This window comes from Daphnia magna, linkage group LG4 (genome assembly GCF_020631705.1).
Source record: "Daphnia magna isolate NIES linkage group LG4, ASM2063170v1.1, whole genome shotgun sequence".
Classification (NCBI taxonomy): Eukaryota; Metazoa; Arthropoda; class Branchiopoda; order Diplostraca; family Daphniidae; genus Daphnia; species Daphnia magna.
Genome location: NC_059185.1, coordinates 12,420,549 through 12,436,825, shown reverse-complemented (window position 1 = coordinate 12,436,825; position 16,277 = coordinate 12,420,549). Strand labels below are relative to the sequence as shown.

The following is a 16,277-nucleotide window of genomic DNA, read 5'->3' as shown; positions in this document are numbered from 1 at the left end:
TGCCAAGAAGAGATACAGCTTGAAATCGTGGTAACTTCATAACAGTTGCTAACCAAGCCAAGTGTTCAATAATTTAACTACTCCATGTGATTACAATTACAAGTTGCCAGCATGGGGACTACATATAAAAAATTCTAAACTACACGTGCTCTCTCTTTTTGTTCAGTTTCATCATTAGACTTAGCAGACGAAAACCACGTAACATTTGACTTGAAAAATCAAAGATCAACAAGGGAAAACCCCTTCTTCCCTGGGAAAACCAAAGTAAAGATAAAATTTTTCATTAATCATTACCTTTTTTATAATTTTTTGACCAAACAATTGTATTTCATGGATAAACATGAATCTAACGAAAGAAAAATATAATCTCGGAGAAAAATAAGCAAAACATCAAGAAAACGATTTTGGAAAGTGCAAGCACTGGCGGCTCTTCAAGGTGAGACAATTAACCTCGAACCATAGAGAAAGTTTCATTCTCTACGTTTGAAAAAACAAACAACACAAAAATGACTTAGAAATAACTAGAAAACAGAAGGAAGTTTTGACAAGATCAAAACGGGAATGAATTGTTGCTTTCATTAGAATGTAAGAGTAGGCGTGTCATGATGGTCCAGTATGTCTGTTTTGATACGATCAGAAAATATAAACTAAGAGGTGTTGTAATGACTTAAACACGCTTGAACTTACCAGCGATAATTGAATACCAAGGAACAGTGACGTAAGTGAGAAGCGCGTTGAGAGGCACCGACTGAGCACGTCGGGATTCCTTTAAGTAATGGAAGGTTTGTGTGAATCCTTTCATGGTCCAAAGTGGATTGCACACTCCGTCATCCAGCTCTGTTGAAATTAACCAAAATAACGATTAATATATACAATTTCTTAAGTTACAAAGCGGCAGTAAGAAAAACATTGAAAGGAAAAGCAAAACAAGATAAGCTTATGGAAAAGAAACAATAGCACACCGGCGGGCGGACCAGCAGGTACATTGGGCCGAGCTGACTCTCCATCACGAAAGTAAACTCGGTTGCCATCCACCAGTTGCTTGTACGTCGCACCAGTCTTGTGGCTGTGTACGCCCGTTGATTCCGATTCCTCGGCCAGCATGCCTAGTGGATACAACACAGCGGCAACGAAGCCAATAACAAGAAATGGACTAAAATAAAAGGGGCAACTGACATGCAGTAAGAATTTTTAGCGAGCAAAAAAATTCAACCTAATCAAAACTGTTGGAAATTAAAAATAAATAAATAAATACGCGGGTTTCAAACAGCAAAGAAATCAACATCAAAATGTCAAATAAACACCTAAATAGCGAAGAACTTGCGACCGTCTTCTGCTTACCGTCTCGTACATCTCCGGCTTCTATCTCGTTCCAAGCACTGCTGCACTTATCAATGTTTTCATTCTCCAAACGTGGCACGTTACTACCTCCATTCATTTGATGACTAGTATTCGGCCGTTGACAACGGCTATTTATAGGCATACCACCACTTGGCTCGCTCAATCGTCTCTGCATCAAACGAATAGAATAACATTTTCAATACAGTTTTCCCTTTAATGGCTGTAACCAGAAGCGAAAGATACCTGTCTAGTATTTGAGCACAAATCTTCCGGTTCAGAATCCCATTCAGCATCCCAAAGCTCTGTTGCACTAAAACCGGGTTCCGAGCATGGCGTGTCCAATCCCGAACCTGTAAAATAACCGCCATGGTTTTTCAAATATAGAAAATAGGGCATCATAAAATGTAAGTTCTACTTTTAGGTTTCGTAACAGCCATTTCAGAATGGCCCTTTCCTTGAGGGCCTTTCATGCGAACGAACTCCATGCGATGTGTGTTTGCTCCATTCCACAGCCCCAAAGAAAATTTTTGGGCCACTCTCGTGCCTAAGCTAGCCTATAGTGTCGCGGAGCATAGATTGGTTAGGAAATGATGACCAGAAAAGTTAATTGACTACTCACCCTGGAATCGTAAACTTTCTTTAAGGCTTCGTATCGTATGGAACCCAAGAAAAGGACTCCCTGGGGAATTCCACGTCTATTAGTGGCAACCAGCTCGACGCATACCATCTCACCATCTCTGACGAGCATATCGTCATAGACCTATGTATAATATTAAATTCTTGAGTAGATTTTACTTTGACATTCTTAAGGTATTGACATCCTAACCTCATCAAAATTGTCTACCATGAAACAAATGTTTGGATATGTAATTTCTTCTAGATCACCTTTTACGTCCATTCTCCTACGACTGGGTGACGCATAAACTCTCTGCAAAAATTCATATATATAAATACATTTCAAAGTGAGGGAGCATGGGTAATACTTGACAATGACGCTTTAGCACTTGTAGATCTTTAGGGCTTGTTCTTGTGCAAACTGCCAGGGTCAACATGTAATCAAACTGATGAATAATTAAATTTAAATATAGTGTTTCCTCCCATGCAACATCAGGATCTCCTATTGGTAGTTTTTTGCTGTCTCGACGGAAAACTTCCACTTCAGTCTAAAATGTAAGGGAAAAGAAAACTTCAATTCCAGTACAGCAGAATATGAAACAAAAAATGGGTACCTCAAATTTCATGAGAAATCTAGTGGAACCTTTAATTAGTTTTTTTCTTACAAAAAATAGGAGATCATCAGCATCAATACTTTGATCTGATTCAAAAAGAAAGTGCCGAACAAACAAATCAGTCCAGTATGGCGTTCCATGAAGCATCACAAAGTCAGAATCTAAATTATAATATGAGGTAAAAAACCTGGCACATGTATTAACTGCATGTTCACCCACCATCTCTAACACATTTTCTTCGTTCTTTCCTTCTTTGAAAATTGACTTCCTCTAATAGCTGCTCTAGAGCATTGGGTGACCGAGTATTTACAGAGTCCACCATAGAACTCAGTTTGTCCCAGCTTACAGCCATTAGTGACTGACTCTAAAAATGTTAAAACTACAGAGAATCTAAAAGATGAGCATTGACACAGCTGACTGAAATCCCATAAATCTATTTTTAATGATCAAATAAAGCGAAGGTTCATTTCGGAGTATTATTCTTAGCAGCAAAAGAGATTAAACATTTTCGTTATCAAAAACTCACACGACCATAACAAACAAGTTCAGTATTTTAACACCAATTTCGACATTTGCCAGGCACACAGCTGACAATCTGACACCTGACAATCAGTGCTCGAAGTCGGAGGCAACGATGAACTTGAACTCAAATTCCTTTAAAGTTCAAAGTTTTGAATACATCCCTCTAGTAATAAAATACTAGATTTTAATTTAAAGCAAAATTAAAGTAAAACTATACTCCAGACTCCACAACTCCAGAAACTACATAAAATATGATATAATAAATACGAAGTCCGGCACCACTGTAATACTTAAGTAATAAATATCGTCTGCTTTCTAAATAAAATCAAAATCAAATCACATGGCCGTTCCCATGCTTTATTTTTTCTTGTTGATTAATTAAAAGTGCGATAAAAAGGAGCTGCTGAAACTTCAGTTTAAAAAATTAGAGTTAGTTCAAATTTTCGTTTTCGAATTCCCCTGTAACTTTGATTAAACACCAAGAAAAAATTCATCCCAAAGTTGCTTGTACACTTAAATAATGGATGTCAATTTGATCCTGAATGATCATTTCGTTTTGGTGCAAAGAAAAAGCCAAATGAGTCTACATCAGCTTCCTAAAAAAGAAGGCAAACAGTGGTATAATACTTGATTAATTATATATTTAAACATAATAGTTTTTCTATGAATAATGTTTTTCTTTTCATTAAGGACCATTAAAGTTGGTAGAGATCTAGTTGATCTATCCACAGCATTGGGCAAACCCCATGGTACTTTTAAACTGTCACGTAGTGAAGAGAATGAATCCAAAGCTTTCGCACTTGTGCCATCGAGTGATGTTGTGGAAATGAAAGAAAAGCTAAAAGACCTCAACTCCGGAGAAAACAATAAAGAAATTTGGGATGATGGTAGGTCTCAGCAACTAAAAAAAGAAGATATTGAAGAACTACGAGGACAAGGGTTAACAGGAAGTGAAATAGTCTCACAGTTAGTTGAAAACAGTAAAACTTTTCAAATAAAAACAGAATTTTCCCAGGAGAAGTATCTCAATAAGAAAGAGGAAAAGTACTCTGAATGGGTTGAAATTCTCAAACCTAATATAAGGCACTTAGCTAAATATTTCCATTCCCAGGATCCTATGCAAATTTTGTAAGAATTATTTATTAATTAGTTTACATTCAAAGATCTTTATTATTTTATTTTTTAAAAGAAATTTGCGACCAGACACCCTAGCGATGATTATGTCCTTAGCCAACATCAAGAGCAACGGAAAGTTTGGCGTTTTCGATGGAGGATGCCAAGGACTGGTCACAGCCGCGATACTGGATAGGATACAAGGATTCGGCACCGTTTGGAATCTCTGTCTAAAAGGCACACCACAAAAGTAATCGGCAGTATAATCTTATTTCATTCTATTAAGGAATATGAAATTTTTTAACAAAGGCGAGTGATCCAAGCGATGAACTTTAACGCGGAGCAGCTGAAACCTTTAAAAAATGCCAATCTTCGGAAACTAAAGGAAAGTCTTATAAAGGAGGATAATGAAGACGGAGACGAGGTGCCCGCCTCCAAAATGATTAAACTTGATGAGGACGCTCCTCCACCACTAGAATTTGGTAGTCTAAATGGGCTTGTAGTTGTCTGCCGAAGACCGAACGCCATCGCCAAAGAATTAGTAAAACTCTTGGCTCCATCAGGCAATTTTGTCATTTTTTGTCCTTATTCCGAGGTGAGAGATTTTGTGATTATTTGGTTGTAACAAGCGAAAATTAACATATTTTATTTCGTTCATCTTAAGCCACTGTGTGAGACGTATACGGATTTCCGTGAGTGCAATTTGGCCGTTAATTTGAAGCTAACCGAAGCTTGGTTCAGACTCCATCAAGTTTTGCCACTTAGAACACATCCAGAAGTAAATATGAGCGGATCTGGCGGATACATCCTGTCTGGAATTAAAGTTGTTTCTTAATGACGTCTCTACTTGTAAAAAATTCAAGGTGTCACCTCACCTTCTCATGTTGATTGGGACTTGACTATAAACTGCATCTGCAATTCTAAATACTCTTGCTCTAGCTTAATTGCTTCACTTTTCATCTTGTCAACCTGATGAGATGAATAAGAGTTTCTATTTTAAAAAAGGATTATTGGAAAACATTTGCATACCTCCTGCTGAACATTGTGCAGATGGGTGGAAGCTAAACCAGATGAGATCTCATTGCCTGCTAAGAATGATATGTTTGCAGCCACATTTAGCAGTTTGGTGGACTCATTGTAAACATAGAGGCTATCACTGATTTGCTTTTTTTGAAGAAAAATTTCTGATTGCAACTGAGAAAGGTGTTCCTCAATGCCTAGTCTTTCAACCATAACCGGACCAACCTCAATTGCAGTAAGGAGGGCAGAAATTGCTGATCCCAATAAAGTAATGTATTCCTGATGAGCAAAATGGAAGGTGTGAAAGGCAGTAGACAAAACTGACATAGAAGAATTAACAGCATCATTTCCAGCCTGTTGGAGTTTAAAAGTATTGCTAAAACTTTTGGGTTCGGCTATGTTGACTTTGGTTTTAACTTCTTCTTCCTCATTGTCATCATTAAAGGTTACTACAAAACCACTTGCCAAACAAAAATTCAAAAGTTTGCATAAAGGTCTAGAAAACGTGGGGATTCTGTTTTTCGGTCGAAATCGATCTAAAGTGACAAAATTTGTGCATCTTTTCAAGTGGACTGTACATCTTACAAGATGCTTGATAGCAAGCATGGTGCAAAACTTGTGATCTAAGCTATTTATCGTACAGTAGGAACTTAAACCGAATCGTCTTGCGTGCACAATTAAACTCGGTCAGAGATTTTTAATAATTTGTTAATCTTAACGTAAAATAACTCTTAAACTCGTGTGGTAGACTCATATGGTAGACTGTGTTTACACAAGTCTGCATGCCATCTATCAACCGCAGTAAGAGTAAGTAAGAATTACTCTTACATGTTTGCAAAATCCATTTTCCTTTAGGGAATTCACTTTCAGTTGAAATAAAATTTAAATTTAAAAATGATAATTACACCTACCAATAAATAAGAAATGAAATTTTTTTAATCTTCCGAGTGTATTTCGAATTTTCAACAGCAATCGAAGCATGTGATTTCAGAATGAAAGGTAAAAGGCAAGAAAACATTTGCCGAGTTCCCAACAAACGAATAAATAAAAATTGCATACCACTTAAATATGTACATAGGGTACTGTAGAAGAGAACCAAAGTTAACAATAATAACATCCGTCATTTGAGTGTGGGGTTGCTGTTCTTGTTAAAAGAGAATTCTTAAAAAAAGAAAGGGTTTTCAAAACAAAAGAAGGATAAACCAAACACCATGGACGGCCTTATTCCCCCATGCACTTAATGTCGTTTTGCATGTGTGTGTGCACGTCATTCCGATGCACCGATAAACAGTCTTTTTTTCAGAAGAGCTACCGAAACAATAAATAGTCGGGAGGAGTTATAATAAATATTCAATTTTGTGTTAGTTTTGTTTCCCAAAAGGCAAAGAATTTTGTTTAATTCTTGATAAGGCGACTGGCCAAGTTAAGGAGAGCTGGAACGGCTGAGCTCTCGTTACGTGCCGGGCACTTGGGGTAGAGTTCGTGGCATTCCTTTCCACGGCGTCCGTTACGGGCAGCATCCACCAACGAGTCGTAACGCTGAGCGTCCTTACCGCCCAAGGCATAACCGGCCATTGAACTTTAAAGTGTAAAGAGAAGGGAATTCAAGAAACACATAAATGCATGTTGTTCCTCCCCTTTAAGTACAGGAGTTAATATTAAGAATCTAGATTAAATTCATACCTGGCCAATTGCATGGCAATCTCTCCGGGCTTGCCGAAACGTTGCTTGACCTTGACATTCAACTCGCACAGCATGACCTGCTGGCAATGGGGATGGTCAGAGTCCTCGCTGAGCATGTAGCGAAGAGTCAATGGAGCCATCATTGAGGAAGTCTCGTACAAAACGCCCGGTACTCCCTTCATCCGCTTCCACACACCTGAAAATCGACCAGGGGGGTTGTTTGAATCTAAATCCCCATCACGGCTTTCTTCCTCTGACCAATCCTCCTAGAAAAACAAACATAAATGTTAAACATTTATTGTCGAATCAAATAAAAAGGGATTTAAATGTGTATACCTGAAGGGCGTTGAAAAAGTTCATCATGGTTAACATGGCCAAAACGGGTAGAGGAACGGGACTGTTGGCAAGTGAGCGGCTGGTGAATGGATCTTCATCTCTGAAAGACATGGTTAAGAAATCAAGTTATTTTCAATGAAAAAAAAATTAAGAATGAAAACAGGTTTAAATAAACAACGAAAAAATTGAGATAAAAAACATAAAAAACTCACTCTGGAATGATTTCTTCGTAGTGATCTTCGTTCTGTTGGTACTGGTCGTTGGCCATGACCGTGGTGGCGACGGCGGCAAGGGATCCCAATACGGCGAGTTTCATTTTCTTGGAATAGATTTGATTTGTGAGTTAGAAGTTTGTTTGAACAAATGACTTGAGCTTGCTTGTGTTGCGCACGTTAGAACGTCCAAGAGTCGACTGATGCTCTCTGCTGCGATGGCCCGTCTTTTTTAGCTGGAGGACGAAACCCACCTTCTGCTGTGCGCAACCCATCGAAAAGATAGCCTGTGAATAGGTGAAACACCTCTGCATCCGCACACGCTGTGAGCAGGGGCCACTATAAGCCGTTATTCTTTCTTCTTTCTTTCTCTCTTTTTTTCTTCTTCTCGCTCGCCATTTCTTTCCTCGTCTTTTTGAGCTCACTACACCCGGAACAGACGGAGGCAAATAAGAAAATTGCGCCAAACCTTGAGGGAAGAATGTGAAAAGCAATTTTCTTGTTAAAAAAAAAAAAAAAAGATACTCCTTTCTCTGTAACATAAAACAAAAAGATAGAAGCAAAACCACGTGACGGATCGTTGAATTTACCAGATGATTGATGGGAAATGATGAGAGTTCTGGTATATTAAGTTTTATGATTTGGTATTAGCATTATATGTGGTGCAAGCTAATCGTTTCATGGTCAAAAAGAAACAGAGAGTTCGTTCACAGTTTCTTTTCCACACACTTTACACATTTTGTTTTTTTTTCTTTTAACGTCGATGGGTTGACATTGACATTCTTCCTGCGTAATAGAGAGGAATAATGTGACCCGTTAGTTATGCCTTTAACCTTAGGATTTGATACAAGATACAAGAACCGTGTTAAAGAAAATGGAAAAGCGTTAAAAGGTTGATAAACTCATTGTACCTGAACCCTCTTCCTTTTGTTTCAAACATGGCGCCGGAAGAACTCAGATTCATGGCGTCTTGTGCTTGTAGGTCAAGAGGATTTTTGCTTAATCAGCATCCCGGTAAAAAAGAAAAGAATTCATACAGTTTTCTTGCAACCGTAATAGCGGGATTGCAACAAATCGTGCGTCATAAACTCGTTTGTCCTCATTTTCTTTTTTCGGCGTTATTCACCGTTTTTGGTACATGGCAGCGGTATTTCGTTGGGATCATCGACAAAACAAACGTATTCCACCAGTTGTCGAGGCGGCCCTGAAACGAAACAAAGAGAATCAAAATAAATACAAAACCGTTTAAAACATTTTTTTCTGATAAGATGATCTGAACTGTAAAGAAATTTCTTTCCTCCTCTATTGGAACTGACGTTTTTCTCCAGTGAGAATCAGTACCATTATTTATGTTTGGGAAAAGACTTGAGTTCGCTGACCATAACGGGTTTTATTCATCCATAGTTTTCGTGTCGTGTTCTACTCGAATTGTTTCCAAAATACTTTATAATACTAAAGCAAATAGCCAGCGGTTTGTTTGCTACACGTTCCTTTCGCGTATGATTTTTCGGACTGAACAGCTGTCGTTCACCCTTAAAAATCAAACTATTTGTTCAATACCCATTTTTATGGTACAGTAATCAAATTGGATTGTTCATCTTAACAATACCTTGTTCTTTCGCAGTTAGTGACATACTCTACTGTTGAAATCTCCTTTTTTTAAATGAATTGCATCACAATGTAGCTCGTTTCATAACAATCCCCAAAAATACAAATCAGTGCATCATTGTGGGTTGAGATGTGACGCACTTGAGAGGGACGATAAAAAAAACAAGAATAAGAAGCTGGAGGGGGAATAACCAAGTAGAATAACGGTATTTTTTCTTTCCTTCTTCACAAGCAGGTATGCTGAGATGGAGAAAAAGGATAGTGTATACCTGGGAAATCCTATCGTTCTCCTTCTCCTTATTCCAGCAACCTCATGGCGGTCATTTCCGCGTTCTTCTTTCTCTAACCACAAGAAAACCAGCCAACAGAAAAAAAAAACCTGGAGGCTTTTAATAAGAAGAACCACAGGTTATTCACCTTTCATCTTCGAGGCATGTCTCAGGTGTGTTCGTCTGTTCCCACCGTCTTGTGCCTTGTGGTCAAAAACTCTAACAACAGATGTCACTCATTTCCGAGGTTTATTTTTCTCATTAGGCGACAAAAAACAAATGTAATGTAGAAAATTACCCAACAAGAATTCTTGTGTTATCCTCTTTTACCCAATACATGCAAAAACTAATTGTTTCTTTAGAACTTTGAAATAATTTATGTGTCTTTTCATTAGCCATTACAAAAGCATTTAAAAGAGGAATTCATAATGACAACAAGTTTTACTTAATAGTTTCACATACAATAGAAAACGGTTCCAGCCCGTCGAGTGCATCAAAAATTAGATCAAATTCTTTTTCTTTCTTTTCTATCTTTTGTTGTTGTTGTTTTGTTTAAATTAGGAAATTAATAAGGGCATCGTTATCGTTTGTCGCTTGGAGAAGTTTCAAAAAAAAGAGTATAAAGCTTCAATCAGATAATCAAAGTGTCGTTGTTCCTTAGAGCTCATTGCACTGGGAGTAGATCTGAGCGCAGCTCTCGCCTGTGCGTCCCTGTCGTCCAGCCTGAGTGTAGGCGTCCAATGGGGTGAAGGTAGATTTCTCCAAGAGGTAGCTGGCGGCGTATCTACAAAATCGTGTTACAAAACATTAATTTTTTGTTCTTAATAAAAAGAAAAACTATTTTAGAACGTACGTTCCGAGCTGGCAGAAAAGATATCCGGAGTCGGGGGCGTCACGAGCGCAAGCATTGTTGGCGTCACACATGATACGTTGCATGCAAACCTCATCGGTGGTTTTGTGGGTATCAACGTAACCCTGAGCAGAAAGCCAAATATGTTATGAATCACGTCATCAACAACGAAATATTTTAAAATCTTCATTACCTTCATGATGGTGACGGCAGCGACGGCGGCATCGGAGAATGGGTCCTTGTTTCCAAGGGATCGGGCAGTGGTGCTGCGTTGGGAAAAGCTCACTTTAAGAGCATCCATCAAGCTGGAAATGAGTTGAATCAACTAAACATTCCAGAAAATCCATAAAAGGAGAGAGGAAAAAAAAAAAAGAAATTTAAATGAAAAATAAAAAAGACAAGTACAAAAATGCAATGAACAATGTCGCATAATAAAAGTCGTTCGTGTGTGATAGGAAAGGTATGACAGGGATAGATGTAGTCAAGAATATTTGTCGAGTATCAAGTCACGTCACACGTTTGTTCTTATCCATTCCGCATTTTTGTTTGAAATTATATGAATCTTCCGTTTTGAACGGAAAACTTACGTTGCCGGCTTGTTTGGCCAGTGAGGCGACATCAGCCTTTTCTTGACCACCCAAGAAGCTGGCCATCAGAGGCAACAGCATACCCTACATAAATCATGATTGACATTTCCACACATGAATTAAAACATCTTTTTTTTTTTTGCTAGTATGTGTTGGGTTACGTGATCGACCGGCAGCGTGATTATTAATTACATTTCAAGCTTTACTCCATTTTTTTGTGTGTATCAAACAGTTGTTTTTCAAGTGTCGTAGTGTCGAAGAATGAGAAACCATAATTAAAGCCCTTTCCCTCTACACAAGCCACCAATTAGCGAGAACAGAACAGGTAAAAGAAGAAACAAGTGATGATTTAAAACTGATTTGGGGTGTTTTGTTAAAGATTAAAAACAAAACAAAAAGAGGTGGCTACTGGTAGAGAGATAAGATGTGGCTAAAGAAGATGATTTGGTTTGATAGTGATATACCTGAGAAAGAGAGGCTGCAGCAGAACCGGATTGGGAATCGGCTTTGTCGAGTCCCCCAGCAACTCCTGAACCACCGCCGTTATTCAAAGTGGAGAGCATCAGACGAAGGCCCAAGTTCACCAGGCTCATCCAGTTGAAGCCACCCTGATTGTTTTTATTTGATTTTTTTGGGGGATTTTACGCGAGATGGGTTGGAAGAAAAGACAGACAAGGAAATAAGAGAAATTTGAAAGATGAGAAAGTAAATAAAATCAAGATCGAAATGTGCAGTTCTCTCGTTTGCTCTCAATTTTACGGCTCATTAAATTTGTACGTTCTAAAAACGAAAACTGATTTTAGGAATATTTGTAAAGATAAGCCAAGAGGTGTGTTTCAGATTGTAGCCAAACAAAGTTTTCAGCAAAATAAAATCATTTGCTCGAATAGAACAGCTCCCTAACTTATCCGGAGTCAGTCTGTCCAGCTCATTGTTTAGCATTTTCTCGGAATTAGAAAATCTTTTAAGAGACCCCAGAAGCCAAGATTATTTTTTTTTTTAATAACTAAAAGGAAGAATCTAACAGTTGTCTGTCTCTTCTTTTTGTGTGTGTACGTGTCTGTTGTGCGTCTTTAAAACATTTCATTGTGATGCGTACCTGAGCTACGTTGACTCCAGAATCAGCTTTGTCTATTCCGCCCGAAGAGCCGCCCAAAAACATTTGGATGAGCATACCCAAAATGTTGCTCCACTGGAACCCACCGTTACCTTGCTGTTCAGATGGCTAAACAAAGAATATTTAATTATTAATATTATTCATTCATTTTTTTTTTCCCCCAGGTAAGTTGAACTATCATACCGCTATTTCGTTGGTCTCAGTAATCACTTTCTTGTTGGAGTTGGGCTTAACAGCAAATTTCCTGCCTGTGTATGTTCGTCACGAGCACTTAATCTTCATACCAAATTTAAATATTACGAATCTTTAATGGCGTTACCTTGTTCAGCAACTTTGTTGAACAATTGAGGAAGAGCCAAGGCTGGAAGGGCCAATTGCAGGACAATTAGCGCAACAAGGCAGCATCCCAAATTTTGGTGTTGGCGACCCATAATGATTTCTTTATGTTTTGATCTGTTGGGAGCAACAAAGGAGACTAAAATTAGATGCGGTTGTGTATTGCATCGTTTGACGAGTAACAATGTTGTTGACTCGTGCCAAATATAATGACGTCCGAGTTGCACTTCCGAGTTCGTTGAATTTTCAGAACTCCCTTCCATAACCAACAACCGGAAAAACGAACCTACGACAGCAGGTGGATGATATTCTTTTCTTCGACGAAAATACTTGGGTTTATTTCCTTGTTCACTCTGCCGAATGACAACGATAAAGGAAAGACGGAACCGATTCCCGTTATGAAGCACTTCACGGTGAGTTGACACAGATATTTTTTTTGTTTCGCTGCTGGTGCTCGCCGTGTGTACTCCCCTTGGGCTTAACAACATTTTTTGTTTCTGGGGTGCGGAGGATGCGAACGCCGCCTTGCCCTCTTTTCTTCTTTGTGTCACGTAGCCCCCGTGGAAAACCATCGAAAAGTAGCCCATTCTACTCCCAATTTCCTCATTTTCCCCTCCCGTTAAACAGGTAACCAAAGCTGACTTGAAATTTAGCCCCCCCCCCCCCAAAAAAAAAATGGGTGCTTAAATTACTGAACTTTACGTCTTGGATTGCAAGCATTCGGCTTATGTGATAAGAACAACAAATGACGGAAAAGGTTAGTGACCCAGTCATTTGTTTTAAACAGGAAATGCGAAAAATTCCCATTGTATGACTTACGGGAATTTCTTCATAAATACCGTTGAAAACAAATTGTTCAACACCAAGAGGTCACGAAAAAAAAAAAAATCCTCGTTTTTTTTTTTTTTTGTTTTAAAAATGACATTTTTCCTGTTATGTTATTCGATTTGATTTTTGGTGGGCCTAAAATTAGTTTTCAATATTCGATTAATATTTTTGAAAAATCCTTACCTGACTAATTGAAGAATTAATTCGAGTAATTCACGGAGCCGCGTTTGGATGAATGTCGTGGGATTGCGGGATGGTAAATGAACGTTGGCCAAGAGCCGACTCGGTGGTTTTTATATGCCGAGGAAAAGGAACAACAAGCCGGGGAAAAGGTTTTGTGTGAAAGTCACGTGACTCCCTCTGCTCCAGCAAGTTTCTCGACTCCGCCCACCAAAACGGCAACCCCATTCCTTGTACCTACCAAAACATAAACACACAGAGATAACAATGCAGTGAGGTTAAAGCAACGTTTATGTTCTTTCTACATCGACTAGATCTTTTGCACTTGGTCGCGTGGCCAAACTGTTCCATGTTTTCTCAGGTTTTTTTTTTTTTTTTTACATCTATAACAGCAACCTATATATATATATATAACAATAATCTAGACGATGCTCTGTACGTATCTCGGGCAACAATAAGCGTTACGGTTGTTTTCAGATCAGTTTGAGCTATAAAATAAATTAAAGTCAATCCAATTAATTCAATTTTAGGGCGGTACAACTAGTTAGACACACGCGTGTACGTACTAGCAGGGATTCCTTAGACGATGATTTATAATTTACCTGGAAAAACAGGTTTTGCCAGTGTGTTTAAGAGCAGTATCGGAATGTAGGCCACTAAACTCGAGTTTATGTCATGCTTCCCTATTTAAAAAAGAGAGAAAAATTTATTTTTCTGACAAAATGGGTACAACAGCCTTTTTTTTTTCTTCTTCTTCCAATGTCATAAATATACCTGATGTGCGCACGCTATAGTGGGGCATCATATGTTACCCCAAAAAAGGAAAGCTGTTGTTGGCTGTCTATGTATAATCCATTTGCCACGTAATTAGTACACCTGCTACCTGAAAAAGAATGTAAAAAAAAAAAGAAAAATCTTTCCTGATTCACGTTTTCCTTCTAGACATATCAATTTCGTGTAGTGTAGTGTGCTTCTTTTCGCCTATAAATGTAATTGAAAGAGAAAATTTTGTTTTACGGATGTTAATTTAGGCCGCCCAATACCTGCAGAAACTAATAACTAGGTGCCTACTACTCCTGGACTATTGGGGTCACGTAGACGTGTAGCAAGCGTATCGGTCATTGTACGGCGTCCTCGTGCGTCCCTTTTGGTTCTCTGCGTCACTCCATCAGGGCGTGCGCTGCGTGTACTTGAAAACTGGAATGGGAAATGATTATTGTAACGGTGAAAACTTGCCATACATCGATATTTACCTGGATGATAATATTGTTGATATAGAGATGGAGAAAGTGTGCATCTTTCAAACTTTTACGATTCCAGCGTAATGACGTCAATGGCAGACCTGACACAAGAGGATTTCCGCCACTTTCTAAACATCTTTTTGGGGTTTTCAATCTCAATAAAGTGACTTTTTGAATGCCAGGGAGCAAGATCTTCAATTTCATAATCGGAGAGTTTTGATCACAGCAAATGTTTTAGGGAAAACGTTCAAATCTGCTGATCCGAGACCGTAAACAAAAGACAAACGAACGGGGCAAAAGCAGAAACCGGAAAAATGCAAAAAAAAACAGACAAGTGGACAAATCACTGAAACTGAAAAACGAATAATTGTGTAACTAACGGCGAAACAAGTAGCAAAAGTCTCAAAGCAGAAATGTCCAGTTATATCCTAACCAACCGATTTGATAGCTAACAAAAATACATTCTAATGTTTTAACTAATTGGGTTCGCCAGTTTCACAGTCTACCGGATAATTAAACTCTAAATGGATTCAAATCAAGGCATGCTCAATTTTTCTAGTTTCCTAGGCTCATTTCTAATCGTATTTCCTTTGCCCTAGGATACAAAAATAACCGATCAGGTATATACCAGCATCTGCTATCCCGAATTAAAGCACCATATTTACACGAAGAAAATTTCATTCACAATTGTAAACGAAAATCCGTTAGCACTGTCCAATAGACAATCCCAAGTTCGTAAGAGCCACTCTCTCACCAGCATGTCGAGGGGCCATTTCGTGCCGACATAACGGCACACTAGGGCACTACTATTTCCTAATTACACGAAAAGATATTTTTTCTCACTCACCTTTGTATCCGTACGCCTTATTGCACGACTACCTTTTCAACTGGTTCATCATACTCGTTCCAAAATGTGTTCTTTTTTTTTTTGTGTATAAACGACAAAGAAAGCAAGAGTACAATTGCCTCGTGGTGTGAAACCGAATGACCAGCAGACGATATTTAGTCAAGGACATCTAGAGGAGAAAAGGATCGGTCGACGTTTTGAGAAAATAAATTGACGGGAAAAAAATGATCCAACATCCAAGACATTTCGAAGTTGACAGGTATTTCGAGTAACAGTATTTTATATGCCTTTTGACTCCAATCGTTCATGACCGTTTTGCATGACAGAACTTGGGCTTTTTAACGGTTATTCTTTCAGGATGTCACACGCTAGAAGTCGGCAAGTAGAAAAACGTGTACACCCAAAGCACAGTTTTCTACAGCGTAGTTTCACGCTCAAATTAAGACTTTAATTATTAGTCTGAAAGGGATTGTTGCCAACCGACTGTTGCCCCCTCGAGGGCGTAATCACGGGTAGTTTTATGCTCTCTTGCAAAGACGTCGTGATTAGACGACCTCAAGTTAAGGCTGGCTCGCCACATATCACAAGAGGCATTATAAACCATAAGCTAGTGGGTTTTTTGTAGCATTCGGAAAGTTTGGGTCTTTGAACAAACTAATAACGGGAGTGGTTGGAAATTGTCTGTACAAGAAAATGTAATTTGCAGTTATCTAGAAAGATTTTGCTTGATTTTCATGTTGTAATTTATCGAGTGGTGTATGGCTTTGGCCCTTTGGCACCTTTTACCGCCATTTACTTTTTCTTTCTTTTCCCTCCTTTTCTTTTATGCTATCCTTGGCCATCTAGTGCCCGAACTTGGACTTTTTCTTTCCTTAGTTGGTAGATGGTAGGATGGGTGTTTCGATTTCAACTTGGTCTCCGCGAGACGGTCTCGAAGGGTCGAGACCGACGTTTCTAC

At 38.6% G+C, this 16,277-nt stretch overlaps 5 protein-coding genes and 1 long non-coding RNA gene across 11 annotated transcripts; 1 reads left to right on the top strand and 5 right to left on the bottom strand.

Moving 5' to 3' along the window:
- Positions 1-489: 489 nt before the first annotated feature.
- On the bottom strand, positions 490-3,290 carry LOC116920257 (uncharacterized protein KIAA0930 homolog). Of its 3 annotated transcripts, XM_032926414.2 has the most exons (11): positions 2,790-3,272; positions 2,571-2,731; positions 2,325-2,504; positions 2,168-2,269; positions 1,961-2,101; positions 1,757-1,895; positions 1,585-1,691; positions 1,342-1,510; positions 963-1,106; positions 688-837; positions 490-619 (listed from the first exon to the last, which is right to left on the bottom strand). In XM_032926414.2, exons 1-11 carry the CDS (start codon positions 2,920-2,922, stop codon positions 579-581), a joined length of 1,467 nt encoding a protein of 488 aa, XP_032782305.2. In that variant the 5' UTR covers positions 2,923-3,272; the 3' UTR covers positions 490-578. The 3 variants fall into 3 exon arrangements, with proteins under 3 accessions (XP_032782305.2, XP_032782306.2, XP_032782307.2); XM_032926415.2 differs by lacking the exon at positions 963-1,106 and having other exon boundaries at positions 2,790-3,286; XM_032926416.2 differs by lacking the exon at positions 490-619 and having other exon boundaries at positions 695-837; positions 1,305-1,510; positions 2,790-3,290.
- A 105-nt stretch (positions 3,291-3,395) lies between these two features.
- Positions 3,396-5,132, top strand: LOC116920285 (tRNA (adenine(58)-N(1))-methyltransferase non-catalytic subunit TRM6). The gene is made up of 5 exons (XM_032926480.2): positions 3,396-3,710; positions 3,783-4,220; positions 4,282-4,455; positions 4,515-4,800; positions 4,870-5,132. Exons 1-5 carry the CDS (start codon positions 3,613-3,615, stop codon positions 5,038-5,040), a joined length of 1,167 nt encoding a protein of 388 aa, XP_032782371.2. The 5' UTR covers positions 3,396-3,612; the 3' UTR covers positions 5,041-5,132.
- Positions 4,836-6,002, bottom strand: LOC116920339. The gene is made up of 3 exons (XM_032926553.2): positions 5,235-6,002; positions 5,081-5,174; positions 4,836-5,017 (listed from the first exon to the last, which is right to left on the bottom strand). Exons 1-2 carry the CDS (start codon positions 5,829-5,831, stop codon positions 5,085-5,087), a joined length of 687 nt encoding a protein of 228 aa, XP_032782444.2. The 5' UTR covers positions 5,832-6,002; the 3' UTR covers positions 4,836-5,017; positions 5,081-5,084.
- Positions 6,003-6,344: 342 nt separating this feature from the next.
- LOC116920345 lies at positions 6,345-7,679 on the bottom strand. The gene is made up of 4 exons (XM_032926561.2): positions 7,457-7,679; positions 7,245-7,344; positions 6,909-7,174; positions 6,345-6,804 (listed from the first exon to the last, which is right to left on the bottom strand). The coding sequence occupies exons 1-4, from the start codon at positions 7,558-7,560 to the stop codon at positions 6,621-6,623; spliced, it is 654 nt and encodes a 217-aa protein (XP_032782452.1). The 5' UTR covers positions 7,561-7,679; the 3' UTR covers positions 6,345-6,620.
- Positions 7,680-9,565: 1,886 nt separating this feature from the next.
- On the bottom strand, positions 9,566-13,392 carry LOC116920330. 4 transcript variants are annotated; one of them, XM_045171757.1, is made up of 9 exons: positions 13,235-13,392; positions 12,207-12,340; positions 12,071-12,135; positions 11,870-11,995; positions 11,235-11,378; positions 10,771-10,854; positions 10,377-10,508; positions 10,187-10,308; positions 9,566-10,117 (listed from the first exon to the last, which is right to left on the bottom strand). In XM_045171757.1, exons 2-9 carry the CDS (start codon positions 12,316-12,318, stop codon positions 9,991-9,993), a joined length of 912 nt encoding a protein of 303 aa, XP_045027692.1. In that variant the 5' UTR covers positions 12,319-12,340; positions 13,235-13,392; the 3' UTR covers positions 9,566-9,990. The 4 variants fall into 4 exon arrangements, with proteins under 4 accessions (XP_045027692.1, XP_032782436.1, XP_045027693.1 ...); XM_032926545.2 differs by lacking the exon at positions 10,771-10,854; XM_045171758.1 differs by lacking the exon at positions 11,235-11,378.
- A 219-nt stretch (positions 13,393-13,611) lies between these two features.
- Positions 13,612-16,256, bottom strand: LOC116920460. The gene is made up of 6 exons (XR_004392679.2): positions 15,320-16,256; positions 14,485-14,725; positions 14,275-14,428; positions 14,006-14,114; positions 13,834-13,914; positions 13,612-13,719 (listed from the first exon to the last, which is right to left on the bottom strand). It is a non-coding gene; the product is annotated as an uncharacterized LOC116920460 (long non-coding RNA).
- Between the last annotated feature and the right edge of the window lie 21 nt (positions 16,257-16,277).

What these genes read in the sequence shown, in the direction of transcription:
- LOC116920345 (XM_032926561.2), bottom strand. Translation starts at nt 7,560, where the DNA reads ATGAAACTCGCCGTATTGGGATCCCTTGCCGCCGTCGCCACCACGGTC. An exon ending in TACGAAGAAATCATTCCAGA is followed by an intron (nt 7,345 to 7,456) that starts GTGAGTTTTTTA and finishes CATGTCTTTCAG; the next exon opens with AGATGAAGATCCATTCACCA. An exon ending in ATTGCCATGCAATTGGCCAG is followed by an intron (nt 6,805 to 6,908) that starts GTATGAATTTAA and finishes TACACTTTAAAG; the next exon opens with TTCAATGGCCGGTTATGCCT.
- LOC116920339 (XM_032926553.2), bottom strand. Translation starts at nt 5,831, where the DNA reads ATGCTTGCTATCAAGCATCTTGTAAGATGTACAGTCCACTTGAAAAGA. An exon ending in TGCACAATGTTCAGCAGGAG is followed by an intron (nt 5,175 to 5,234) that starts GTATGCAAATGT and finishes TCATCTCATCAG; the next exon opens with GTTGACAAGATGAAAAGTGA.
- LOC116920257 (XM_032926414.2), bottom strand. Translation starts at nt 2,922, where the DNA reads ATGGCTGTAAGCTGGGACAAACTGAGTTCTATGGTGGACTCTGTAAAT. An exon ending in AAGAAAATGTGTTAGAGATG is followed by an intron (nt 2,732 to 2,789) that starts GTGGGTGAACAT and finishes ATTATAATTTAG; the next exon opens with ATTCTGACTTTGTGATGCTT. An exon ending in TTGGTATTCAATTATCGCTG is followed by an intron (nt 620 to 687) that starts GTAAGTTCAAGC and finishes GTATCAAAACAG; the next exon opens with ACATACTGGACCATCATGAC.
- LOC116920330 (XM_045171757.1), bottom strand. Translation starts at nt 12,318, where the DNA reads ATGGGTCGCCAACACCAAAATTTGGGATGCTGCCTTGTTGCGCTAATT. An exon ending in CAACAAAGTTGCTGAACAAG is followed by an intron (nt 12,136 to 12,206) that starts GTAACGCCATTA and finishes GAACATACACAG; the next exon opens with GCAGGAAATTTGCTGTTAAG. An exon ending in TGGCCAAACAAGCCGGCAAC is followed by an intron (nt 10,509 to 10,770) that starts GTAAGTTTTCCG and finishes TGGAATGTTTAG; the next exon opens with TTGATTCAACTCATTTCCAG.
- LOC116920285 (XM_032926480.2), top strand. Translation starts at nt 3,613, where the DNA reads ATGGATGTCAATTTGATCCTGAATGATCATTTCGTTTTGGTGCAAAGA. An exon ending in CTAAAAGGCACACCACAAAA is followed by an intron (nt 4,456 to 4,514) that starts GTAATCGGCAGT and finishes TTTTTAACAAAG; the next exon opens with GCGAGTGATCCAAGCGATGA. An exon ending in TTTTTTGTCCTTATTCCGAG is followed by an intron (nt 4,801 to 4,869) that starts GTGAGAGATTTT and finishes GTTCATCTTAAG; the next exon opens with CCACTGTGTGAGACGTATAC.